General features: G+C 43.6%; 1 protein-coding gene across 1 annotated transcript in view; it reads right to left on the minus strand.

Moving 5' to 3' along the window:
- rims4 (regulating synaptic membrane exocytosis 4) overlaps positions 1 to 27,398 on the minus strand; it is a 104,776-nt gene that overhangs the window by 59,253 nt on the left and 18,125 nt on the right. Inside the window, exons 2-3 of the mRNA XM_068000751.1 lie at positions 11,686 to 11,688; positions 4,037 to 4,178 (exon numbers count right to left, since the gene is read on the minus strand). Coding sequence (XP_067856852.1) covers positions 4,037 to 4,178; positions 11,686 to 11,688 — 145 coding nt within the window. The remainder of the gene's footprint in view (positions 1 to 4,036; positions 4,179 to 11,685; positions 11,689 to 27,398) is intronic.

Here is a 27,398-nt window from a genome sequence, read left to right on the forward strand (position 1 = left end):
TTGAATGGCGGAACAGGCTCGAGGGGCTGAACGGCCTCCTCCTGTTCCTATGCTCCTATCTAATAAGCAGCAAGTTTGTGTTTTGATGCTTTGATGTGTGAAGCCGGTGGAAGATGTAAATGTGGCAAGGACTTTGAAAGAAAAATTTGCATTTATACAGCACTGTTCATGACCTCAGGACGTCCCAAAGCGCTTTACAGCCAATTTTGAAGTGTAATCACTGTTGTAATGTAGGAAACACGGCAGCCAATTTACACACAGCAAGATCCCATAAACAGCAAAGTGATAATGAACCAGATAATCTGTTTTATCAATGTTGGTTGAGGGATAAATATTGGCCTGGACTCTGGGGAGAACTCCCCAGCTCTTCTTCAAAATAGTGCCATGGGATCTTTTATATCCACCTGAGAGGGCAGAGGCAGGTTTCACATCTCACCCGAAAGTCGGCACCTCTGACAGTGCAGCACTCCCCCAGTACTGGCACTGGGAGTGTCGGCCTGGATTACGGTGCTCAGGCCCCACCCTAACCTGATCTCTCCACGTTGGGGGGACTTACAATACTTTCGAGCTAGTTTTGTTATAAATCTTGTTTCACCGTCTAGTTTTTATTCTGATTTGCACATTTATTTCCCTGGTGTGTAACATGAAACTAACTTCATATTACAGGAAGCCCAGCACTGCTGTTAACCTGGGCCCCGGACCATTCACCCCTGGTGACACCATCCTCGTGAAATATCGGGGGTGAAATCGGTCTCGGGGAGCAGTAGCGCAAATCGGCCGAGAGCGAATCAGCCGCTGGTTTGAAACTCTGCCCAATTTTCTATCACATTAACCTCAATGCAAAAGGAAATCGGGCGTCGATTTGCCATCGCTCGATATTGTGCTGCCGCCCGAGACGGGCCTCACCCATATTGTTTTTTTTTTTACTTTGACGGGATTAAACATCGAAACATAGAAAATAGGAGCAAGAGTAGGCCATTCGGCCCCTCGGGCCTGCTCCGCCATTCAAAATGATCATGGCTGATCGTCTAATTCAGTACCCTGTTCCCGCTTTTTCCCCATATCCCTTGATCCCTTTAGCATTAAGAAATATATCTATCTCCTTGAATACATCTAATGACTTGGCCTCCACTGCCTTCTGTGGTAGAGAATTCCACAGGTTCACCACCCTCTGAGAGAAGAAGTTTCTCCTCATCTCGGTTCTAAATGGCATTCCCCGTATCCTGAGACTGTGAGCCCTGGTTCTGGACTCCCCAGCCATCGGGAACATCCTCCCTGCATCTGGTCTGTCTAGTCATGTTAGAATTTTATATGTTTCGATGAGATCACCTCTCATTCCTCTAAACTCTAGTGAATATAGGCCTAGTCGACCCAATCTCTCCTCATACGTCAGTCCTGCCATCCCAGTTATTATTTCCAGTTTTGTGATCCTGGCGAAATTGAGGGCAGGGAAACAGTTCCAGGTTCGTTGCATAAACTAGGCTGGTATTCCCTTGGATTTAGAAGGTTGAGGGTTGATCTAATCGAGATGTTTAAAATGATAAAAGTTTCGACAGGGCAGATACAGAGAAATATTTCCTCTGGTGGGGGGGAATCCAGAATTAAGGGTATCGAGGGACACAGAGCAAAGGCGGCTAAATGGTACGGATCAGCCATGATCTAAGGGAATGGCAGAACAAGCCTGAGGGGCTGAATGGCCTCCTCCTGTTCCTAATACTCCTATGATCCTGCGTTCGAGCTCTCTCTTGAAGGAATACAGCGAATCAGCGTTCCCCTCACCAGCTGGCACCCTGTCCACTATTCCATAGGAGAAAAGAACCGCTTAATGTCGCAGATCGGTACCTCCAGCTACTTAAACCACTTTCCGTTGGCAATTTCTGATGAACACTCAAGTTGTTGTGGTAACGTAATGGCCGCTTTTATTTCAGACTCAGTGACTAACACGGGAATGGAAACCTGGACTGGGCATATAACAGTCAGCCGAATCCACGTCCTGCCCGTTTTATGCCCCTGGCGAATTTAAAAGTTTCGCCCGTAGTCTATATGACCGAGTTAGTTATACATCTCCCGGGCGTAGTTACTGAGCCATAAAGCACAGCAAGATCCCAAGTTTCATTCCTTGTCTGTGTTTGTTGATCTCGGCGGCCGTGGTAATGGAGGTGGCGCGTGGACAGGCCCTGGAGGCACATGCCCAGGGGTCCTGCCCAAATATGGGGCTCCCACATACGCGCTTCATTTAAACCTGGTACATTGTGATATGATTTACTATATTCGTAATGCAGAGTGTAAACATTCTTCGGGCCGATTTCTTCACAGATTCCGTTACACAGATTCTCTTGCCCAGAGCCCCGAGAATTCTTTATCTGTCTCTTGCCACTCTTGGGCACAGCACCCCTGCTCCAGGGAGGGTAAAAAAAAAATCAACCGGGCTTCCCGCTCCTGCCCGCTCTCCCGCGACGCCTCCCAGGAAGTGCAGCTCGCTTCAAGCGAGGACAGGATCGGGCTTCAGTACGATGCCTGCCGTGGGCAAATAGCTTGCTGATACCAACCGTCTGAGCTCACACTTGTACAAGGTGCTCCAGAGAGCAGCTGACAACCCATAACCCAGGAGATTATATGACTGCAGGAGTGGTGGGGAATTGGAGGGGAGGGAAGGAGTGGTTAGCTCTGTCCATCATGTTGTGGGACAGGCTCGATGGACCAGCTGGTCTTTCCCGGCCCGTCAGTCTCGTATGTTCGTAAGAGCCAGAGAGGAATCAGGGAGAAAATTAAAATCAGGAGCAAGTGAAACGTCATAACTGCAAGGTTTTTGATGGTAGAGTTTAGTATTGAGAACTGGACCATCATCAATTGGACTATGGGGGTCCAGTTAGACGTCCAGTTAGACTTGCTCTGTGCATTCTGCTTCACAATTACTTTGAAAATGAAGAAATTTGAAACGTTGGACTCACTGGGGGTGAAATTGGCTTTAGGGGGTAACTCAAAACTGGCTACCCGATTTATCCCGTTTTACACCCCGCCCGATTCACCCCACCCATTTTACACCCCGCTCGATTTACACCCGGCCCGATTTACCCGTCCTGATTTACCCCTGCCCGTTTTACACCCCGCCCGTTTTACTCCCGCCCGTTTTACACCCCGCCCGATTCACCCCGCCCGTTTTACACCTGGCCCGATTTACCCCACCCATTTTACACCCTGCCCGTTTTACTCCCCGCCCGATTTACCCCACCTGATTTACACCCCGCCCGATTTACCCCACCTGATTTACACGCTCCCAATTTACACCCTCCCGATTTACACCCCGTCCGATTTACCCTGCCCGATTTACACCCGTCCGATTTACACCCCCCGATTTACACCCGTCCGATTTACCCCGTCCGATTTACACCCCCCGATTTACACCCCGCCCGATTTACATCCGTCTGATTTACACCCCGCCCGATTTACACCCGTCCGATTTACCCCGTCCGATTTACACCCGTCCGATTTACACCCCCCGATTTACACCCCGCCTGTTTTACACCCCGCCCGATTTACACCCGTCCGATTTACACCCGTCCGATTTGCACCCGTCCAATTTACCCTGTCAGATTTACACCCTGCCTGTTTTACACCCCGTCCGATTTACACCCATCCGTTTTACACCCCGCCCGATTTACACCCGTCCAATTTACCCCGTCAGATTTACACCCTGCCCGTTTTACACCCCGTCCGATTTACACCCGTCCGATTTGCACCCGTCCGATTTGCACCCGTCCAATTTACCCCGTCAGATTTACACCCTGCCCGTTTTACACCCCGTCCGATTTACACCCGTCCGTTTTACACCCCGCCCGATTTACACCCGTCCAATTTACCCCGTCAGATTTACACCCTGCCCGATTTACACCCCGCCCGATTTCCTTTTCCAGTGACTTCAATTTCACCATCTCTGTCTCGAGAATGATAGCTCAACAAAAACGCCACTTTCCTTAATTCCTCACATTCCCCTCGCCATGTCGGAGCTCCAGGAGCCATTCATTGTGTCACTTACTTCCCCTCGGATCCATAGCTGTTCATGCTTTCCTCAATGGATTCATGGCTTGCTTGGCGCACGGTCCTGCTCGGCATCTCGACGGCGAGTCCCGTCTCCGTGCTGCGTTGAATTGCGCCTCGAAGTTTTCGACCGTCTCCATCTACAAGAGGAAGATTAATCTGTCAGACAACACTGGAGTGACGTCCCTCGAGAATGCTTGGCACCTGATCACGTTTCCCACACTGGCCTTCCCACGGTGAACCGTTAGAAGAATAAATCCAGATTAACCCCAGAATGCCCTGGACAGGAATTTCACACAGGAATTACTTAACAGACCTGAATCAGAATTAGGAGCAAGGTGTCTATGTGGAATACCTGCAGCCAATAGGAACATAGGAATTGCTAGACGATGAAAGATCAAAGGTCCATCTAGGTTCACCTGGTAGTCGGATGATAGAACGGTGATGGAGTAGTTGATTAATCATAGCAATCAATCTCCATACTCCAATCTCCCGAGGGAGACGGTGAAAGCAGTTAGTATCGATTCATTTAAATGCAAATTAGATAGATTTCTTTCAGAAAACACTATTTTGGGATACTGTGTATGAGTAATGTGAGACATGACTTGTGGAGAGTGTAACAGGCTCGGAAGGAACAGGTGACTTTGGACCTATGGTTCCCAAAGCTCTCCACCACTGGGGGTTTTCCTCACCTCATGTCTGGGTCTGTTGGAGACTAATTGACGGAGATTGATTGCTCTGATTAGTCAACAACTCCATTATCACCGTATCGCGTGACTCCCAGGACGGTAGACGAAGAACTGGATGGACCTGGGTCTTTTCATGTCTCGTGACTCCTGCGTTACTGAGATACTAAACTGTGGTGAAGAAGCAAAGACAGAATAAACAGAGATCGGCCCAATTAGTCCATCCTTTATCACCCTCACTTGACTCCTGTTTATTTGACTTTGGTGCTTAAGATTTCATAATATTTATCAATATTAATTTACACTCCATCTACCATATTAAAATTTGCAGCAATAAAAATGGCTCGGGGGATGTAAGTAATTATAGCTCAGCATTTTCATTTCCAAGTGACTCATTAGAAGTATGTAATTGATTTATGAAAATTCAGCTAAAAACGAGACAAAGGAATCGCAGAAGCTGCAGGAACAGAATGGTCCGGGTTTTAATGGTCTGGACGGTGAGGATGATGCCAAGGATAGGAAATCATAATTACTGAAGAGAGGAAAGAAAGAAAGAAAGAAAGAAAGTCCCATAGTGACACCGTTTATTTGGAGAAAGTGAGTGGAGTTGAAGGAGGAGTTGTTCAATGTAAGAACAAGTTCAGCCAGGTGGAAGAGGATGGTGGGGGATGGGGTCTGGTTGGGTCACCATTCAAGGAAGAAGCGGAGGGCCCGCAGGCCGTGCTGGTGGGCGATGGAGGTGTAGAAGGACTGGACGTCCATGGTGAGAAGGAGATGGTTAGGGCCGGGAAACTAGACACGGTTAAAGTGACAGAGGGCATCGGAAGAGCCGCAAATGTAGGTCAGAAGAGACTGGACAAGGGGAGAAAAAAAGAGTCACGATAGGAAGAAATACATTCAGTGGGGCAGGAACAGGCTGAAATGGTGAGTCTACCGGGGGCAGTCCTACTTGTGGATCTTGGGAAGGAGGTAGAAACGGCCTGTGAGGGGTTGGGGACTGAGGGAGTGAGTTGGATGAGGGACTGAGTTGAGTGTCAGAGTGAGTTGGATGAGGGAGTGAGTTGGATGAGGGGGTGAGTTGGATGAGGGGGTGAGTTAGATGAGGGGGTGAGTTGAGTGACAGAGTGAGGTGGATGAGGGGGTGAGTTGAGTGACAGAGTGAGGTGGATGAGGGGGTGAGTTGAGTGACAGAGTGAGGTGAATGAGGGGGTGAGTTGAGTGACAGAGTGAGTTAGATGAGGGGGTGAGTTGAGTGACAGAGTGAGGTGGATGAGGGGGTGAGTTGAGTGACAGAGTGAGGTGGATGAGGGGGTGAGTTGAGTGACAGAGTGAGGTGAATGAGGGGGTGAGTTGAGTGACAGAGTGAGTTAGATGAGGGGGTGAGTTGAGTGACAGAGTGAGGTGGATGAGGGGGTGAGTTGAGTGACAGAGTGAGGTGGATGAGGGGGTGAGTTGAGTGACAGAGTGAGGTGAATGAGGGGGTGAGTTGAGTGACAGAGTGAGGTGGATGACGGAGAAGGGGAGAAAAATTGGGAAGAAGGAGAAAGAACTTTCAATTTAATTGCTGAAATTTAACTTCTTTGCTGTCTGACAATCAGAGCCATTAGCAGATTTGATTTTCAGTTGAAGAATCAGCCAGGGATGGACAACCTAATTTTTGACGAAAATAAAATGAAAGACTTGAGTCCAGGGCTTTCTAATCACCGGTAGGAAAATCAGCAGCTTTTAAACTGTAGCACGTTGCAGCCAGAGCCCAGCCAGCTGAATGTGAGCCGTTACCATTTAACTGAATTATAGACTGGGGTCACAGTTTTGAGCAAATGCATTAACAATAAAATAAGTGGCAGCGAGTACAAGGTGGCATTTATCCGAGCCTTTCTAGTGACATCATAACTCGTAGGAGTGAAATCTCGGGAGTGCGTGAAGAGTAAATGGATCGCGGAGACTGGGTTTAAACTCACAAAAAGACAGTAATCAGGCCCAGATTAACTGACGTGTAATCCAGATATGTCCCTGAAGCAACACCAAATCTAGGCTGACAGCTGGGGCTCAGTGGGTAACACTCTCGTCTCTGATTCAGAAGGTCGTGGGTTGAAATCCCACTCCAGAGACTTACGCACGTAATCTAGGCTGACACTTCCAACGCCAGTACTGAGGGAGTGCTGCATTGTCAGAGGCGCCGTCTTTCGGTTGAGATGTTAAACCGAGGCCCCATCTGCCCTCTCGGGTGAACATAAAAGATCCCCAGGCACCATTTGAAGAAAGGCAGAGGAGTTCTCCCCGGTGTCCTGCGCCAATATTTATCCCTCAACCAACATCACAAAAAAAAATTATCTTTTCATTATCACATTGCTGTTTGCGGGATCTTGCTGTGCAGCAAATTGGCTGCCGCGTTTCCTACATTACAACAGTGACTACACTTCAAATAGTATTTCATTGGCTGTAAAGTGCTTTGGGATATCCTGAGATTGTGAAAGACGCTAGAGAAAGAAAAGCTTTTCTTTTCTTTTACTTTCAAAAAAAAAATCAACGAGTCAGCAGGTCGAGCAGCTCTCCTGCATTCAGCCTCTGCCATCTGCAGTGTTTCTATTAATAAGAAGATTTTAATAGGAACATTTCTGCTGCGGAGTCCCACCACCTAGTCTGCAATATCTCACTTACCGAGAATTGTTTATGAACCAGTGTTACATATTACATAGAATTACATTGTATTTACAGCACGGGAACAGGCCATTCGACCCAACTAGTCTATGCCGGTGTTTGTGCTCCACACAAGCCTCCTCCCACCTTACTTCATCTCTCCTTATTGACAACTCCTTCCATTCCTTTCTCCCTCATGTACTTATCCAGCTTCTCCTTAAACGCATCGCGATCCCTTTAAATTAATCAGGAGATTAACAGTGAGAGGGAGCAATGGAAATGTGAAAACTTACCGGTAAATTCAGTAAAGCTTCTCTCCTACCACGGATCCCGGCTAGACGGGAGTGTAGATGGGGGAATGGGGTTTTGGCGCTATATCCCAATCTCCGATCTGTGCTCCTGCCTAACGAGATTCCATGCTGGGAGCCTCACCTCGCTGAATTTGCCCATTCATTGTTATTTTCCGATTTTCTCCTCTGCGTCCCCAAAGGCATTCACTGGTGCTGGGGTACACTGGCACCCTCCGATATCTCGGCTCTGTTCTTGATGCGTGGCCCTAGACAGTGACTTTAGGTAGGTTATTTCACCATGGTGGCTTCATAGTTGAGTCCGATCCTGTACATGCTGCCCCTCCATGACCTGACCCCTCCCTATTCCCCGTAACCTCCTCTCTCCCAGATATCTGCGCTCCTCCGATTCCGGACTCTTGCGCATCCCCCATTTCCATCGCTTCACCATTGGCGGCTGTGCCTTCAGCTGCCTAGGCTCCAAGCTCTGGAATTCCCTCCCTAAACCTCTCCGCCTCTCTCTACCTCTCTCTCCTCCTTTAAGTCGCTCCTTAAACCCTATCTCTTTGACCAAGCTTTTGGTCTCTTGTCCTAATATCTCTTTACGTGGCTCGGTCTCAAATTTTGTCTGATAATCGCTCCTGTGAAGCGCCTTGGATTGTTTTACTACGTTAAAGGCGCTATATAAATGCAAGTTGCTGTCTGCAAATTTAGCTGCCGCATTTCCTTACACAACAGTGACTGCACTTCAAAATAATTGATTGGCTGTGAAGTACTTTGGCACGACATTCTGTTTGGAGTCAGGAGGTCGTGGGTTCAAGCCTCACTCCAGGGACTGGAGCCCATAATCCAGGCTGACACTACCAGTTCCAGCACTGAGGGAGTGCTGCACTGTCGGAGGTGCCGTCTTTCGGGTGAGACGTTAAACTGAGGCCCCGTCTGCCCTCTCGGGTGGATGTAAAAGATCCCATGACCACTATTCGAAGAATAGCAGGGGGAGTTCTCCACGGTGTCCTGGGCCAATATTTATCACTCAACCAACATCACTAAAACAGATTATCTGGTCATTATCTCATTGCTGAAGTGGGATCTTGCTGTGAGCGAATTGGCTGTGAAGTGCTTTGAGATGTCCTGAGGTTGCTACAGAAATGCAAGTTCTTTCTCTCTGAGTTAGCTTATCTCAACCAGTGAGGCACAGGAGCGTTATGATTGGCCTCAACCTCCCTGGTTTAGAGAGGCGAATAAAAAACTTTAGCCTGCTGCTCACTGCTGGTCACCATGCAGTGACCCCCTGACGGAAAGCACATGTATATGGACATGGGGTAAGGGCTCCATCAGGCTGGACTGTGAGACATTCCACCGTGGAATACCTCGCCCACACTGAGTGTCCTAAGCTCAAAAAGGGGTACTGAGAGGGTGGTCACAGTCTGGGACACCGTGTCCCAACAGGACTCAGGTCCTACAGTGGGGTGGAGAGAGCTTTCCACTCTGTGCAGTCACTAGAGACAGATTCTGCCTCAATAAAAAGCAACCAATAGTCCAATATCTGGGCAGCCACGATTCTTCCAAGGAGTGAGCATGAACAGCTGGAAGTTTAGCTGCACCACGACTTGTATAAATTGGCCACATGTTAACATAATTGGAGCCAAACTACCGAGCGAGCTGCCAATAGTGAGCTGGACTCCTGGGAACGTGACCAAAATAAGCACCAGCGACTCCATCCTGACTGATCCTATATTCCAGCATTTTATTTCACTCAAGCTTCAAAAAAATATTAGGTGTCCTCACTTTAATAAATATGTCGCCACGGAGACAATGTCTTATTTCGGAGTCTCTCTCTCACCATCATGTGCTGTATCTAAAGTGAGGTAGTACCTCCAGTAATATGTTCCAAACTATGTGACACACACACTGTTTATTTCAGTCTCTGTATTTCTTTCTTCATTTCAAAATAAATTATTACACACATTGCAGCATCAGAGAATGCTGCCCTAAACGCTGCAGTGTTAATAAATGCTGTAACAAACAGATATACTGTATACTGTAGCATTAAATAGTGCCATAATAAACGGTTGCTCTATACACTGCAGTGTTAAAGCACTATTGTTATATACACTGCAGTGTTAAATAGTGCTGTTACATATTGCTGCTCTATATATTCGAGTGTTAAATCATGCTGTTATATACATATGCCCTATATACTGCAATTTAAATGGTGATGCTATATACATATGCCCTATATATTACAGGTTAAATCATACTGCTTTATATTGCTCTTCAATATACTGCAGTGTTAAATAATGATGTTGCACACTGCAGTCCGACATACTGCAGTGTTAATAGAGTTTGATACTGTTATCCTAAATAGTGCTGTTGTATACTCCTTCTTATACACTGCCTTGTTAAATTGTACTGTAATATACTGCTACCCTATGTCCTGATGTTTAAATAGTGCTGCTATATACTTCTGCCTTTTTACAGCCTTGTTAAATAGGCTGTTATACACCTGCCCATATTCTGCAGTGTCAAATAATGGTATTATAAACTGTTGCTTTTCATGTCACACTGTTATGTCTTATATACTGTAATGTTAAATATTGTGGTCATATACCTCTGCCCTATATACTGTAATGTTAAATATCGCTGTCATATACCTCTGCGCTATATATTTTAATGTTAAATATTGCTGTCATATACCTATGCCCTATATATTTTAATGTTAAATATTGTGGTCATATACCTATGCCCTATATACTGTAATGTTAAATAGTAGTGTCATATACTGCTGTCATATATACTGCTGTCCTAAATAGTGTTGGTATATACTGCCACCATATATACTGCAGGTTTTAACAGTGCTTTTATATACTGCTAAGCTATATATTACAAGCTTGAAGAGTGCCATGCAGGAAGTAGAGCAGAAATATATATTATCACCATTTAACTGCACTGTTAACAAATTATATATTCTTTTGGTATGCACTACAGCATTGAATAATGCTGTTATATACTGCTGCCCTACACACTGCAGTGCTAACTAAAGTTTCCTACAATTGCACCATATCATTGCAGAATTCTGTATTGCTGCCACACTTTGTTCGTATAAAACTATAAATGTTACAATTTAGAGCTGTTACCACAGGGGTTCACGTGATACCAGGCGAGTAGCAAAAATCAAGGTGCAATGTGTCCACGTTTGCAGCCCCCTGACTTTTCCGCAAATTGGAAAACTGAACTCCGCGGCCAAATCCCCAAGACGTGTTCACGTTGCTTGGACACTAAATCCTAAAACTTCCTCTGGTGCATGAAGCTATGGACTAGAACCATTGACGCAAATATGGTAGAAGCAATCACCCAAAGCACTCTTGCCCCTCCTGGCTTCACAAGGCTGTGTCTTAAGTGCCCGCTGCGGCTCGGTCAGTAGCACTCTTACTTCTGGGTCAGAAGGTTATAGGTTCTAAGCCCCACCCCTGAGACTTGAGCTCATAATCCAGACTGACACTTCAGTGCAGTACCGAGGGAGTGCTGCACTGTTGGAGTGAGCCGTCTTTTGGATGAGATGTTAAACCAAGGACCCATCTCCCAGGTGGATGTAAAAGATGCCATGGCACTATTTGAAGAGCAGGGGAGTTCTCACCAGTGTCCTGGTCAATATTTAACCCTCGACCAACATCACTAAAACAACTCATTGTTGTTTGTGGGATCTTGCTGTGTGCAATTGGGCTGCCGTGTTTCCTACATTACAACAGTGACTACACTCCAAAAAGCATTTTCTTCTTAAAACGATTTTTTCAAGAAAAACATCTTACCATTCGTTGGAATGCGCTGCTCACTGAAGAATTCTGAATGGGACACACCCAACTCCTAACCCTGCTTATTGCAGACCAATTTTGGTGAGGGGAGCCTAAAACAAGCATTAGGCCCCTCACTGCTATTCACCGGCACAAATTTAAATTTAGATTTAAACAAGATTCCTGTTGAAAAGATTTTAAGAACATCTCATTCACGGAGATCAGCAAATGTAGCCTGACGACCAACTTAGTCCTGCCTTAAATACCTGAAGGCATTGCTGGGAAAGCAGGGCACATTCATAGAATCATAGAGTCTTACAGCACAGACGGAGGCCATTCAGCCCATCGTGCCTGTGCCGGCTCTTTGAAAGAACTATCCAATTAGTCCCACTTCCCCACTCTTTCCCCATAGCCCTGAAAATTTCTCCTTTTCAAGTATTTATCCAATTCACTTTTGAAAGTTATTATTGAATCTGCTTTCACCGCCCTTTCAGGCAGTGCATTCCAGGTCATAATAACTCCTCATCTCCCCTCTGGTTCTTTTGCCAATTATCTTAAATCTGTATCCTCTGGTTACCGACCGTCCTGCCAGTGGAAACAGTTTCTCCCTATCTACTCTATCAAAATCCTTCATAATTTTGAACACCTCTATTAAATCTCCCCTTAACCTTCTCCGCTCTGAGGAGAACAATCTCAGTTCCCCTAGTCTCTCCATGTAACTGAAATCCTTCACCTGGAAAAAATGCCAGGATCACCACTTGGATCATAACCGGGATACCCTGCCAGAAACGTCACTGGGGGAATTACCAGATACGTTGCCGTGAACAGCACAAGTAACATTGCTCTCAATAGCACCAGGAAGGTCGCTGACAAAGCAACCAAGTACGTTTTCAGGAAAACCAGCAACTTCAGCAGGAACCTCGTTGGGAACAAAGGAATCTCACTGGGAGGCCATGAAGAACCACATCAGGAATTCCATCAACAATCTTATCGGAAACATCATTAAGAACCTCACCAGGAATTCCATCAAGAATCTCATCTGGAACATGCATCCTGGAGAACAGCAAGGATTCTCATTGGGAGCACATCAGGAAGTTTGGCAGGAACACGTCGGGGAGAGGATCTTGCCTCATAGCAATTTACAAATTTGAATCTGCCAGTAATAGAAACTAACCCTAGTAGTGAGCAGGTACTCATGCCTCAGGGGGCAAGGGATCATGCCCATGGGATCTGAGTTGTAGAGTAAATCCAGAATCAGGTCCTGACCTGACTAACTCCAGAAAGAAACGTCATGAGACTCCCTTGGACTGGCAGAGAACTTTCTAAACTTGCCTGCATTTAATTAAAACAGTTAGTCAAGATGCACACGGCCACAAACTGCAGCTGCCAGTCTTGGACCGATAGCTGCAGTATAAACAAGCCCTTACAACCGGTCTCAGACGAAATCCATGGCAGCCTCCTCTCGACGTCTGCAATAGTCCTGATCGAAATGAGTTGGAGCTATTTCAATCCGGCTCCCAGGGTACAAGGAAAACAAACTGCCTGAATTTGAGAAAATTGGCACAGGTCCAACAGTCTCATCAGTAATTGGCTTGAGGATATCAGGGCGCCTCAGTTTTACAAGAGTGCCTTCATGTTCAATGGCAGAATGTCATTGCTGCTAATCGACATCAGACCGTCATCAATAATGTTCAAAGCCACTGAAAATACACTATGGTATCAATAAACCTAAATTGATCCAAATCATAAAGTTTGGAAGCGGCTTTGGAGCCCCCTGTTCAATCAGATAAGCTCAAAGGAATGATGAAGGCAGTGATGGAGAACCAACGTTTGACTGAGAGGAGAGACTCCCCTTCGTGTTTAGGCACATTGTCATGGTAACGAAGAGGAAAAATAAGAAAGACTTGCATTTATATAGCGCCTTTCACAACCTCAGGACATCCCAAAGTGCTCTACAGCCAATGAAGCACTTTTGAAGTGTAGTCACTGTTGTAATGTAGAAAAAGCAGCAGCCAACCTGCGCACAGCAAGATCCCAATAAAAGTAAAGAGATAACAACCTGTTCTTAGTGATGTTGGTTGAGTGATAAATAGTAGCCAGGAAGAACTCTCCTGCTTTTCTTCAAATATTGTCTTGGGATCTTTTACATCCACTTGAGAGGGCAGATAGAGCCTCAGCATAACATCTCATCCAAAAGACAGCATTTCTAACAGTGTAGCACTCCCTCAGCACTGCAGTGAAGTGTCAGCCTTAGACTATATGCTTGAAGTCTCTGGAGTGGGAGCTCTGAACCCTGACTCAGAGGCAAGAATGCTACTCACTGAGCCATGGCTGACAACGAAAACCAAATTGCTGTAACTGAACCATATAATAAATCTGATCCGAGAGTGGTATGGTATCTTTTGTTACTGTACAGAATGGATGAAAATCTTCCCTTTCCAGAGTTATCATCTGTCTCCTTGACAAGACCCACAAAAATATCTTCAATGCATGTGGGCCAGCCCCTCTGAGGCCAACAGCTGAGCTGGCCACAGGAGAGCGCGTCTGAGCAGGTATGGTGCTCCAGATTGCTTTCGCAGGGCTCTACTAGTACAGCAGCTGTCTGATCAAACACCTCTTCCTTGATAATTCACTTTCCCCGATTTGTGATTCTTTACACATAACAGGAAGGGTGGAATTCAGAGGTGAAAATTCCGATGGTTTGCTTTCTGACCCGCTGACATTTTCATCAGCTTATTCAGGGCGAGTTCTGGTCTCATCGGTTGTTCCTGCCAATAAAAGGCTGGGGGCTCTTTTCTCTAGAAAAGAGAAGGCTGAGAGGTGACCTGATAGAGGTCTTTAAAATTACGAAAGGGTTTGATAGGGTAGACGTAGAGAAAATGTTTCCACTTGTGGGGGAGACCAAAACTAGGGGGTCATAAATATAAGATAGTCACTAATAAATCCAATAGGGAATTCAGGAGAAACTTCTTTACCCAGAGAATGGTGAGAATGTGGAACTCACTCCCACAAGGAGTAGTTGAGGCGAATAGTGTAGATACATTTAAGGGGAAGCTGGATAAACACATGAGGGAGAAAGGAATAGAAGGATATGCTGATAGGGTGAGATGAAGAGGGGTGGGAGGAGGCTCGTGCAGAGCTTAAACACCGGTATATACCGGTAGGGCCGAATGGCCTATTTCTATGCTGTAGATTTTATGTAATTCTTTAGAATTCTATGATATTCCCCCAGGAGCTCGACTGCCTCATTAAAACAGCCCAGCAAGCAAAGTTTGTTCAGCAGCTTCTAGGGGTAAAAATTCCAATGCATCAGCTCCCTTCGTGTGCTGGGAATGCATACTGCAAAACTGTACCACAGCAGTTTAATGGTTATGTCACTGAACTAGTAATCCTGTGACTTCAAATCCAACCGTGGTAGTTTGAGAATTTGAATTTAGTTTTATAAAATCCGATCTCAGTAAAAGTGACCATGAAGCTGTCGGATTGTCGTAAAAACCCAACTGGTTCATTAATGTCCTTTAGGGAAGGAAACCTGCCGTCCTTACCCGGTCTGGGCCTACACGTGACTCCAGTCCCCACACCAACGGAGTTAACTCTTAAGTACCCTCTGAAATGGCCTAGCAAAGTTGTATCAAACCACTACAAAGAATGCGGTTCAAGAAGGCGGCCCATCACCACCTTCTCGGGAGCAACTAGGGATGGGTAATAAATGCCGGCCTTGCCAGCGATGCCCACATCCCAAGATTGAATAATAAAAAAAAATTATTAGCTGCTGACTGAACTTGCGTCCTAGAATATTTTAAAGCAGCAATCCAGCTCTGGAAGTCCAGAGAATGGGATAAACAAGCAATGGAAAATATTGGAAGATCAAAATTAGAACAGTGAAAGGGAGTATTCCCTAAATGGTCAGTTCCTTAATAGAGTGGAGGAACAGTAAGCTTTAAGTATCAGTTTGGCTCAAAGGTTGAGTTAGAAGGTTGTGGGTTCTAGTCCCTCACCAGGGCTTGAGCACATGATCTAGGCTGACACTACCCTACATTACTGAGGGAGTGCAGCTCTGTCAGAGCTGCTTTGTTCAGATGAGACATTAAACCAAGGCCCCATCTGCAAAGCATCCCATGGCCCCTTTATTGGGGGAGATGTGGAGTTATCCCAGTGTCCCAACCAACATTCATTCCTCAATCAACACTACCAAAAACAGATTAGCTGGTCATCCATCACACTACTATGTTTTGGGATCTTGCTGAGCATATTTGAGCCAACAGGAAGAATACAGTGAAGCTTCACGAGAATCAAACCAGCAATGAAAGGTTATATTAAACAAAGGCTTGAAAACTTGGGGCTTTTTCATGCAAATAGAGGGAGTTAAGGAAAATCTAACAGAGATTTTGAGAGGGTAAACAGTGACAGATTGTTTGAACTGGTTGATGAATTAGAAGAAAGAAAAAATTAGAAGAAAGATTTTCACACAGAGGTTTATCAGAAAATGGAATGCTTTACCTCAAGTGAATACTGAGGCAGAGGCAATCGGGTAAACTCCACAATGCAGGTCTGAGGTGGGACGACAACATTGTAGCCTAGATTCTCCAACCCCCGCTCTCTGCTGGGAACATGGGACCCTGGAGTTACCCTTTATAGAACATCCGTGGGGAATGAGAATGTCATACTGATGCAGTGTGAATATTCCTCTGAGGATGATCAAGGCAAATTTTGAGGCAGTGTAGAGGGAGCGTTACTCTGTATCTAACCCGTGCTGTACCTGCCCTGGGAGTGTTTGATGGGACAGTGTAGAGGGAGCTTTACTCTGTATCTAACCCGTGCTGTACCTGCCCTGGGAGTGTTTGATGGGACAGTGTAGAGGGAGCTTTACTCTGTATCTAACCCGTGCTGTACCTGCCCTGGGAGTGTTTGATGGGACAGTGTAGAGGGAGCTTTACTCTGTATCTAACCCGTGCTGTACCTGCCCTGGGAGTGTTTGAAGGGACAGTGTAGAGGGAGCTTTACTCTGTATCTAACCCATGCTGTACCTGCCCTGGGAGTGTTTGAAGGGACAGTGTAGAGGGAGCTTTACTCTGTATCTAACCCATGCTGTACCTGCCCTGGGAGTGTTTGATGGGACAGTGTAGAGGGAGCTTTACTCTGTATCTAACCCGTGCTGAACCTGCCCTGGGAGTGTTTGATGGGACAGTGTAGAGGGAGCTTTACTTTGTATCTAACCCGTGCTGAACCTGCCCTGGGAGTGTTTGATGGGACAGTGTAGAGGGAGCTTTACTCTGTATCTAACCCGTGCTGAACCTGCCCTGGGAGTGTTTGATGGGACAGTGTAGAGGGAGCTTTACTCTGTATCTAACCCGTGCTGTACCTGCCCCGGGAGTCTTTGATGGGACAGTTTAGAGGGAGCTTTATTCTGTATCTAACCCGTGCTGTACCTGCCCTGGGAATGTTTGAAGGGACAGTGTAGAGGGAGCTTTATTCTGTATCTAACCCGTGCTGTACCTGCCCTGGGAGTGTTTGAAGGGACAGTTTAGAGGGAGCTTTACTCTGTATCTAACCTGTGCTGTACCTGCCCTGGGAGTGTTTGAAGGGACAGTGTAGAGGGAGCTTTACTCTGTATCTAACCTGTGCTGTACCTGCCCTGGGAGTGTTTGAAGGGACAGTGTAGAGGGAGCTTTACTCTGCATCTGACTTGGGAGTGTTTGATGGGATAGTGGATGCAAAAAGTGAAAATGTTCCATTCTCCAGCACTAACACCTCTCACCTTGATATGCACAAAAAAAAGTCACCCAAACAATGAGTTCAGTGTTTAAGGCAGTGAGAGCCCAATAACCGATGGTATATTTAGACCAGGAGCCAAACAGGGAGAAGAGGTTTCAATCCTGAATTATGACACATTAAGTAATAAATTCTATAACTATGCAGTATGAGAAATTAATTTTAGCGAGTAGGAATTACTCAAGTTTCCTGTTATATAAACTGAGAGAGCTCACACAGGCTGTGCAGTTGCTATGACTCCGGTTGAAATTATGAATGGAAACATCTTGTGGAAGAATTACTCTGCTCATGAATAGCAACATGGCAAACACATTCATGAAGGTTTCCTTTGCATGCTAGTTCGAAGAGAGCATTCATAACTTTGCTACGCATCGTAATCAGAACAATTACTGCCCCCTTACTTTTACATTTCAGCTAAAATCTTTTCTTTAATGCCTATGATGTGTTTATATAATACATTATAGAATCATACAGCACAAAAGGAGGCCATTCGGCCCACTGTGCTGGCTCTTTGAAAGAGCTATCCAATTGGTCTCAATCCCCTGCCCTTTCCCCACAGCCCTGCAGATTTTTCCTTTTCAAGTATTTATCCAATTCCCTTTTGAAAGTTATTATTGAATCTGCTTCCACCGCCCTTTCAGGCAGCGCATTCCAGATCATAACAACTCGCTGCGTAAAAAAAATTCTCATCTCTGCCTGGTTCTTTTACCAATTACCTTAAATCTGTGTCCTCTGGTTACTGACTCTCCTGCCACTGGAAACAGTTTCTCCTTATTTACTCTATCAAAACCCTGCATAATTTTGAACACCTCAATTAAATCTCCCCTTCACCTTCTCTTCTCTAAGGAGAACAATCCCAGCTTCTCCAGTCTCTCCACATAACTGAAGTCCCTCATCCCTGGTACCATTCTAGTGAATCTCCGCTGCACCTTGAAAGGCCTTGAAATCCTTCCGAAAGTGTAGGATAAATATACATATAAATATAATAGGATAAAATTATACTGGGTAAAATCAAAATCTAGGCAGCCTCGTGCAGTACAATTAGTGTATGTTTCTGTGTCAGCTTCTGGCAGATCAGGGTCCAGGGCACAGACTGGGTCTGATTTATGCGAAAGAGTCACAGGGCAGCACGTGAGAATATCAGAATTCTCAGCAAAACCAAAAGATCATCAAACCCAAAAAGTCCATCCCTTTTTATTTGATCGTAACCCCAATTACCTGTTTTTACATGCCTCGATCCCTTCTCCCTCTCACAAATCCACCATGAGCTTCTAACCTTAGACCTTACTGTTTACCACACTAGCTGAGCAATGGCCAATGTGAATGGGTGTATTGTTTCAGGGTGTATTGTTTCAGGGTGTATTGTTTCAGGATGTCTTGTTTCAGGGTGTATTGTTTCAGGGTGTATTGTTTCAGGGTGTATTGTTTCAGGATGTCTTGTTTCAGGGTGTATTGTTTCAGGGTGTATTGTTTCAGGGTGTATTGTTTCAGGATGTATTCTTTCAGGATGTATTCTTTCAGGATGTATTGTTTCAGGATGTATTGTTTCAGGGTGTATTGTTTCAGGATGTATTGTTTCAGGATGTATTGTTTCAGGGTGTCTTGTTTCAGGATGTATTGTTTCAGGGTGTATTGTTTCAGGGTGTATTGTTTCAGGATGTATTGTTTCAGGGTGTATTGTTTCAGGATGTCTTGTTTCAGGGTGTATTGTTTCAGGGTGTATTGTTTCAGGGTGTATTGTTTCAGGATGTATTGTTTCAGGGTGTCTTGTTTCAGGATGTATTGTTTCAGGGTGTATTGTTTCAGGGTGTATTGTTTCAGGATGTATTGTTTCAGGGTGTATTGTTTCAGGGTGTATTGTTTCAGGATGTCTTGTTTCAGGGTGTATTGTTTCAGGGTGTATTGTTTCAGGGTGTATTGTTTCAGGATGTATTGTTTCAGGGTGTCTTGTTTCAGGGTGTATTGTTTCAGGGTGTATTGTTTCAGGATGTATTGTTTCAGGATGTATTGTTTCAGGGTGTATTGTTTCAGGATGTCTTGTTTCAGGGTGTATTGTTTCAGGGTGTATTGTTTCAGGGTGTATTGTTTCAGGATGTATTGTTTCAGGATGTATTGTTTCAGGGTGTATTGTTTCAGGATGTCTTGTTTCAGGGTGTATTGTTTCAGGGTGTATTGTTTCAGGGTGTCTTGTTTCAGGGTGTATTGTTTCAGGGTGTATTGTTTCAGGATGTATTGTTTCAGGATGTATTGTTTCAGGGTGTATTGTTTCAGGATGTATTGTTTCAGGATGTATTGTTTCAGGGTGTATTGTTTCAGGATGTATTGTTTCAGGGTGTCTTGTTTCAGGATGTATTGTTTCAGGGTGTATTGTTTCAGGGTGTATTGTTTCAGGATGTATTGTTTCAGGGTGTATTGTTTCAGGGTGTATTCTTTCAGGATGTATTGTTTCAGGGTGTATTGTTTCAGGATGTATTGTTTCAGGATGTATTGTTTCAGGATGTATTGTTTCAGGATGTATTGTTTGAGGATGTATTGTTTCAGGGTGTATCGTTTCAGGGTGTATTGTTTCAGGATGTGTTGTTTCACGGTGCGTTGTTTCAGGATGTATCGTTTCAGGGTGTATCGTTTCAGGATGTATTGTTTCAGGATGTATCGTTTCAAAATGTATCGTTTCAGGATGTATTGTTTCAGGATGTATCGTTTCAGGGTGCATTGTTTCAGGATGTATCGTTTCAGGATGTATCGTTTCAGGATGTATCGTTTCAGGATGTATTGTTTCAGGGTGTATTGTTTCAGGATGTATTGTTTCAGGGTGTATTGTTTCAGGATGTATTGTTTCAGGATGTATCGTTTCAGGGTGTATCATTTCAGGGTGCATTGTTTCAGGATGTATCGTTTCAGGATGTATCGTTTCAGGGTGTATTGTTTCAGGATGTATTGTTTCAGGATGTATCATTTCAGGGTGCATTGTTTCAGGATGTATCGTTTCAGGATGTATTGTTTCAGGATGTATCATTTCAGGATGTATCATTTCAGGATGTATTGTTTCAGGATGTATCATTTCAGGGTGCATTGTTTCAGGATGTATCGTTTCAGGATGTATCGTTTCAGGGTGTGTTGTTTCAGGGTGTATTGTTTCAGGATGTATTGTTTCAGGATGTATCGTTTCAGGTTGCATTGTTTCAGGATGTATTGTTTCAGGATGTATTGTTTCAGGGTGTATTGTTTCAGGGTGTGTTGTTTCAGGGTGTATTGTTTCAGGATGTATTGTTTCAGGATGTATTGTTTCAGGGTGTATCATTTCAGGATGTATTGTTTCAGGAAGTATTGTTTCAGGGTGTATCATTTCAGGATGTATTGTTTCAGGAAGTATTGTTTCAGGGTGTATCATTTCAGGATGTATTGTTTCAGGATGTATTGTTTCAGGGTGTATCATTTCAGGATGTATTGTTTCAGGATGTATTGTTTCAGGGTGTATTGTTTCAGGATGTATCGTTTCAGGTTGCATTGTTTCAGGATGTATTGTTTCAGGGTGTATTGTTTCAGGGTGTATCATTTCAGGATGTATTGTTTCAGGATGTATTGTTTCAGGATGTATTGTTTCAGGGTGTATTGTTTCAGGATGTATTGTTTCAGGGTGTATTGTTTCAGGATGTATTGTTTCAGGGTGTGTTGTTTCAGGATGTATTGTTTCAGGATGTATCGTTTCAGGTTGCATTGTTTCAGGATGTATTGTTTCAGGATGTATTGTTTCAGGGTGTATTCTTTCAGGGTGTATCGTTTCAGGGTGCATTGTTTCAGGGTGTGTTGTTTCAGGATGTATTGTTTCAGGGTGTATTGTTTCAGGATGTATCGTTTCAGGTTGCATTGTTTCAGGATGTATTGTTTCAGGATGTATTGTTTCAGGGTGTGTTGTTTCAGGATGTATTGTTTCAGGGTGTATTCTTTCAGGGTGTATCGTTTCAGGGTGTATTGTTTCAGGGTGTGTTGTTTCAGGATGTATTGTTTCAGGGTGTATTGTTTCAGGTTGCATTGTTTCAGGATGTATTGTTTCAGGGTGTATTGTTTCAGGGTGTGTTGTTTCAGGATGTATCGTTTCAGGTTGCATTGTTTCAGGATGTATTGTTTCAGGGTGTATTGTTTCAGGGTGTGTTGTTTCAGGATGTATTGTTTCAGGGTGTATTGTTTCAGGATGTATCGTTTCAGGTTGCATTGTTTCAGGATGTATTGTTTCAGGGTGTATTGTTTCAGGGTGTATCGTTTCAGGGTGTATTGTTTCAGGATGTATTGTTTCAGGGTGTGTTGTTTCAGGATGTATCATTTCAGGGTGTATTGTTTCAGGGTGTATTGTTTCAGGGTGTGTTGTTTCAGGGTGTATCGTTTCAGGGTGTATCGTTTCAGGGTGTATTGTTTCAGGATGTATTGTTTCAGGATGTATCATTTCAGGGTGTATTGTTTCAGGGTGTATTGTTTCAGGATGTGTTGTTTCAGGATGTATCATTTCAGGGTGTATTGTTTCAGGGTGTATTGTTTCAGGATGTGTTGTTTCAGGATGTATTGTTTCAGGATGTATTGTTTCAGGGTGTATTGTTTCAGGGTGTATTGTTTCAGGATGTATCGTTTCAGGGTGCATTGTTTCAGGATGTATTGTTTCAGGGTGTATTGTTTCAGGATGTATTGTTTCAGGGTGTATTGTTTCAGGGTGTATTGTTTCAGGGTGTATCGTTTCAGGGTGTATTGTTTCAGGATGTATTGTTTCAGGGTGTGTTGTTTCAGGGTGTATTGTTTCAGGGTGTATTGTTTCAGGGTGTATTGTTTCAGGGTGTATCGTTTCAGGGTGTATTGTTTCAGGATGTATTGTTTCAGGGTGTGTTGTTTCAGGGTGTATTGTTTCAGGGTGTATTGTTTCAGGATGTATTGTTTCAGAGTTTATTATTTCAGGGTGTATTGTTTCAGGGTGTATCGTTTCAGGGTGTATTGTTTCAGGATGTATTGTTTCAGAGTTTATTATTTCAGGGTGTATTGTTTCAGGGTGTATCGTTTCAGGGTGTATTGTTTCAGGGTGTATTGTTTCAGGGTGTGTTGTTTCAGGATGTATCATTTCAGGGTGTATTGTTTCAGGGTGTATTGTTGCAGGATGTATCGTTTCAGGATGTATTGTTTCAGGATGTATTGTTTCAGGATGTATCGTTTCAGGTTGCATTGTTTCAGGATGTGTTGTTTCAGGGTGCATTGTTTCAGGATGTATTGTTTCAGGATGTATTGTTTCAGGATGTATCGTTTCAGGGTGCATTGTTTCAGGATGTATTGTTTCAGGATGTATTGTTTCAGGATGTATTGTTTCAGGGTGTATTGTTTCAGGATGTATCGTTTCAGGATGTATCGTTTCAGGATGTATTGTTTCAGGATGTATTGTTTCAGGGTGTATTGTTTCAGGATGTATCGTTTCAGGATGTATCGTTTCAGGATGTATTGTTTCAGGGTGTATTGTTTCAGGATGTATTGTTTCAGGGTGTATTGTTTCAGGGTGTATTGTTTCAGGATGTGTTGTTTCAGGATGTATTGTTTCAGGGTGTATTGTTTCAGGGTGTATTGTTTCAGGGTGCATTGTTTCAGGATGTATTGTTTCAGGATGTATTGTTTCAGGATGTATTGTTTCAGGGTGTATTGTTTCAGGGTGCATTGTTTCAGGATGTATTGTTTCAGGATGTATTGTTTCAGGGTGTATTGTTTCAGGGTGCATTGTTTCAGGATGTATTGTTTCAGGGTGTGTTGTTTCAGGATGTATTGTTTCAGGGTGTATCGTTTCAGGGTGCATTGTTTCAGGATGTATTGTTTCAGGATGTATTGTTTCAGGATGTATTGTTTCAGGGTGTATTGTTTCAGGATGTGTTGTTTCAGGATGTATTGTTTCAGGATGTATTGTTTCAGGGTGTATTGTTTCAGGGTGTATTGTTTCAGGGTGCATTGTTTCAGGATGTATTGTTTCAGGATGTATTGTTTCAGGATGTATTGTTTCAGGGTGTATTGTTTCAGGGTGTATCGTTTCAGGGTGCATTGTTTCAGGATGTATTGTTTCAGGATGTATTGTTTCAGGATGTATTGTTTCAGGGTGTATTGTTTCAGGATGTATTGTTTCAGGATGTATTGTTTCAGGGTGTATTGTTTCAGGGTGTATTGTTTCAGGGTGTATTGTTTCAGGATGTATCGTTTCAGGATGTATTGTTTCAGGATGTATTGTTTCAGGGTGCGTTGTTTCAGGGTGTATCGTTTCAGGGTGTGTTGTTTCAGGGTGTATTGTTTCAGGGTGCATTGTTTCAGGATGTATTGTTTCAGGGTGTATTGTTTCAGGGTGCATTGTTTCAGGATGTATTGTTTCAGGATGTATCGTTTCAGGATGTATTGTTTCAGGATGTATTGTTTCAGGGTGTATTGTTTCAGGATGTGTTGTTTCAGGGTGTATCGTTTCAGGGTGTGTTGTTTCAGGATGTATTGTTTCAGGATGTATTGTTTCAGGGTGTATTGTTTCAGGGTGTATCGTTTCAGGGTGTATCGTTTCAGGATGTATTGTTTCAGGGTGTATTGTTTCAGGGTGTATCGTTTCAGGGTGTATCGTTTCAGGATGTATCGTTTGAGGATGTATTGTTTCAGGGTGTATTGTTTCAGGGTGTATCGTTTCAGGGTGTATCGTTTCAGGATGTGTTGTTTCAGGATGTCTTGTTTCAGGGTGTATTGTTTCAGGGTGTATTGTTTCAGGATGTATTGTTTCAGGGTGTATTGTTTCAGCGTGTATTGTTTCAGGGTGCATTGTTTCAGGGTGCATTGTTTCAGGAAGTATTGTTTCAGGATGTATTGTTTCAGGATGTATTGTTTCAGGATGTATTGTTTCAGGGTGTATTGTTTCAGGGTGTATTGTTTCAGGGTGTATTGTTTCAGGGTGTATTGTTTCAGGAAGTATTGTTTCAGGATGTATTGTTTCAGGATGTATTGTTTCAGCGTGTATTGTTTCAGGGTGCATTGTTTCAGGGTGCATTGTTTCAGGGTGTATTGTTTCAGCGTGTATTGTTTCAGGATGTATTGTTTCAGGATGTATTGTTTCAGGGTGTATTGTTTCAGGGTGTATTGTTTCAGGGTGTATTGTTTCAGGGTGTATTGTTTCAGGAAGTATTGTTTCAGGATGTATTGTTTCAGCGTGTATTGTTTCAGGGTGCATTGTTTCAGGGTGCATTGTTTCAGGGTGCATTGTTTCAGGGTGCATTGTTTCAGGGTGCATTGTTACAGGGTGTATTGTTTCAGGGTGCATTGTTTCAGGGTGCATTGTTTCAGGGTGCATTGTTTCAGGGTGTATTGTTTCAGCGTGTATTGTTTCAGGGTGCATTGTTTCAGGGTGCATTGTTTCAGGAAGTATTGTTTCAGGATGTATTGTTTCAGGATGTATTGTTTCAGGGTGTATTGTTTCAGGATGTATCGTTTCAGGATGTATTGTTTCAGGATGTATTGTTTCAGGGTGTGTTGTTTCAGGGTGTATTGTTTCAGGGTGTATTGTTTCAGGATGTATTGTTTCAGGGTGCATTGTTTCAGGATGTATCGTTTCAGGTTGCATTGTTTCAGGATGTGTTGTTTCAGGATGTATTGTTTCAGGGTGTATTGTTTCAGGGTGTGTTGTTTCAGGGTGTATTGTTTCAGGGTGTATTGTTTCAGGGTGTATTGTTTCAGGATGTATTGTTTCAGGGTGTGTTGTTTCAGGGTGTATTGTTTCAGGGTGTATTGTTTCAGGATGTATTGTTTCAGGATGTATTGTTTCAGGGTGTGTTGTTTCAGGGTGTATTGTTTCAGGATGTATCGTTTCAGGGTGTATTGTTTCAGGGTGTATTGTTTCAGGGTGTATCGTTTCAGGGTGCATTGTTTCAGGATGTATTGTTTCAGGATGTATTGTTTCAGGATGTATTGTTTCAGGATGTATTGTTTCAGGATGTATTGTTTCAGGGTGTATTGTTTCAGGGTGTATTGTTTCAGGATGTATTGTTTCAGGATGTATTGTTTCAGGGTGTATTGTTTCAGGGTGTATTGTTTCAGGATGTATTGTTTCAGGATGTATTGTTTCAGGATGTATTGTTTCAGGGTGTATTGTTTCAGGGTGTATCGTTTCAGGATGTATTGTTTCAGGGTGTGTTGTTTCAGCGTGTGTCGTTTCAGGGTGTATTGTTTCAGGGTGTATTGTTTCAGGGTGTATTGTTTCAGGATGTATTGTTTCAGGATGTATTGTTTCAGGATGTATTGTTTCAGGATGTATTGTTTCAGGGTGTATTGTTTCAGGGTGTATTGTTTCAGGATGTATTGTTTCAGGATGTATTGTTTCAGGGTGTATTGTTTCAGGGTGTATTGTTTCAGGATGTATTGTTTCAGGATGTATTGTTTCAGGATGTATTGTTTCAGGGTGTATTGTTTCAGGGTGTATCGTTTCAGGATGTATTGTTTCAGGGTGTGTTGTTTCAGCGTGTGTCGTTTCAGGATGTATCGTTTCAGGATGTATCGTTTCAGGGTGTATCGTTTCAGGGTGTATCGTTTCAGGGTGTATCGTTTCAGGGTGTATCGTTTCAGGATGTATCGTTTCAGGGTGTATCGTTTCAGGATGTATCGTTTCAGGGTGTATCGTTTCAGGGTGTATCGTTTCAGGGTGTATCGTTTCAGGGTGTATCGTTTCAGGATGTATCGTTTCAGGGTGTATCGTTTCAGGGTGTATCGTTTCAGGGTGTATCGTTTCAGGATGTATTGTTTCAGGGTGTATCGTTTCAGGATGTATTGTTTCAGGGTGTGTTGTTTCAGCGTGTGTCGTTTCAGGGTGTATCGTTTCAGGATGTATGCTTTCAGGGTGTATCGTTTCAGGGTGTATTGTTTCAGGATGTATTGTTTCAGGGTGTATTGTTTCAGGGTGTATTGTTTCAGGATGTATGCTTTCAGGTTGTATCGTTTCAGGGTGTATTGTTTCAGGGTGTATTGTTTCAGGGTGTATTGTTTCAGGATGTATTGTTTCAGGATGTATTGTTTCAGGATGTATCGTTTCAGGGTGTCTCGTTTCAGGGTGTATCGTTTCAGGTTGTATCGTTTCAGATTGTATCGTTTCAGGGTGTATCGTTTCAGGGTGTATTGTTTCAGGGTGTATTGTTTCAGGATGTATTGTTTCAGGGTGTATTGTTTCAGGGTGTATCGTTTCAGGGTGTATCGTTTCAGGGTGTATCGTTTCAGGATGTGTTGTTTCAGGATGTATTGTTTCAGGGTGTATTGTTTCAGGGTGTATTGTTTCAGGATGTATTGTATCAGGATGTATTGTTTCAGGGTGTATTGTTTCAGGGTGTATCGTTTCAGGGTGTATCGTTTCAGGATGTGTTGTTTCAGGATGTATTGTTTCAGGGTGTATTGTTTCAGGGTGTATTGTTTCAGGATGTATTGTTTCAGGGTGTATCGTTTCAGGGTGTATCGTTTCAGGGTGTATCGTTTCAGGATGTATTGTTTCAGGATGTATTGTTTCAGGATGTATTGTTTCAGGATGTATTGTTTCAGGATGTATTGTTTCAGGATGTATTGTTTCAGGATATATTGTTTCAGGATGTATTGTTTCAGGGTGTATTGTTTCAGGATGTATTGTTTCAGGATGTATTGTTTCAGGATGTATTGTTTCAGGGTGTATTGTTTCAGGGTGTATTGTTTCAGCATGTATTGTTTCAGGGTGTATTGTTTCAGGGTGTATTGTTTCAGGGTGTATCGTTTCAGGGTGTATCGTTTCAGGGTGTATTGTTTCAGGGTGTATTGTTTCAGGATGTATTGTTTCAGGATGTATTGTTTCAGGGTGTATTGTTTCAGGGTGTGTTGTTTCAGGGTGTATTGTTTCAGGGTGTGTTGTTTCAGGATGTATTGTTTCAGGATGTATTGTTTCAGGGTTTGTTGTTTCAGGATGTATTGTTTCAGGATGGATTGTTTCAGGATGTATTGTTTCAGGGTGTGTTGTTTCAGGGTGTGTTGTTTCAGGATGTATTGTTTCAGGATGTATTGTTTCAGGGTGTATTGTTTCAGGATGTATTGTTTCAGGGTGTATTGTTTCAGGATGTATTGTTTCAGGGTGTATTGTTTCAGGGTGTATTGTTTCAGGATGTATTGTTTCAGGGTGTATTGTTTCAGGATGTATT

This window comes from Heptranchias perlo, chromosome 19 (genome assembly GCF_035084215.1).
Source record: "Heptranchias perlo isolate sHepPer1 chromosome 19, sHepPer1.hap1, whole genome shotgun sequence".
NCBI lineage: Eukaryota > Metazoa > Chordata > Chondrichthyes > Hexanchiformes > Hexanchidae > Heptranchias > Heptranchias perlo.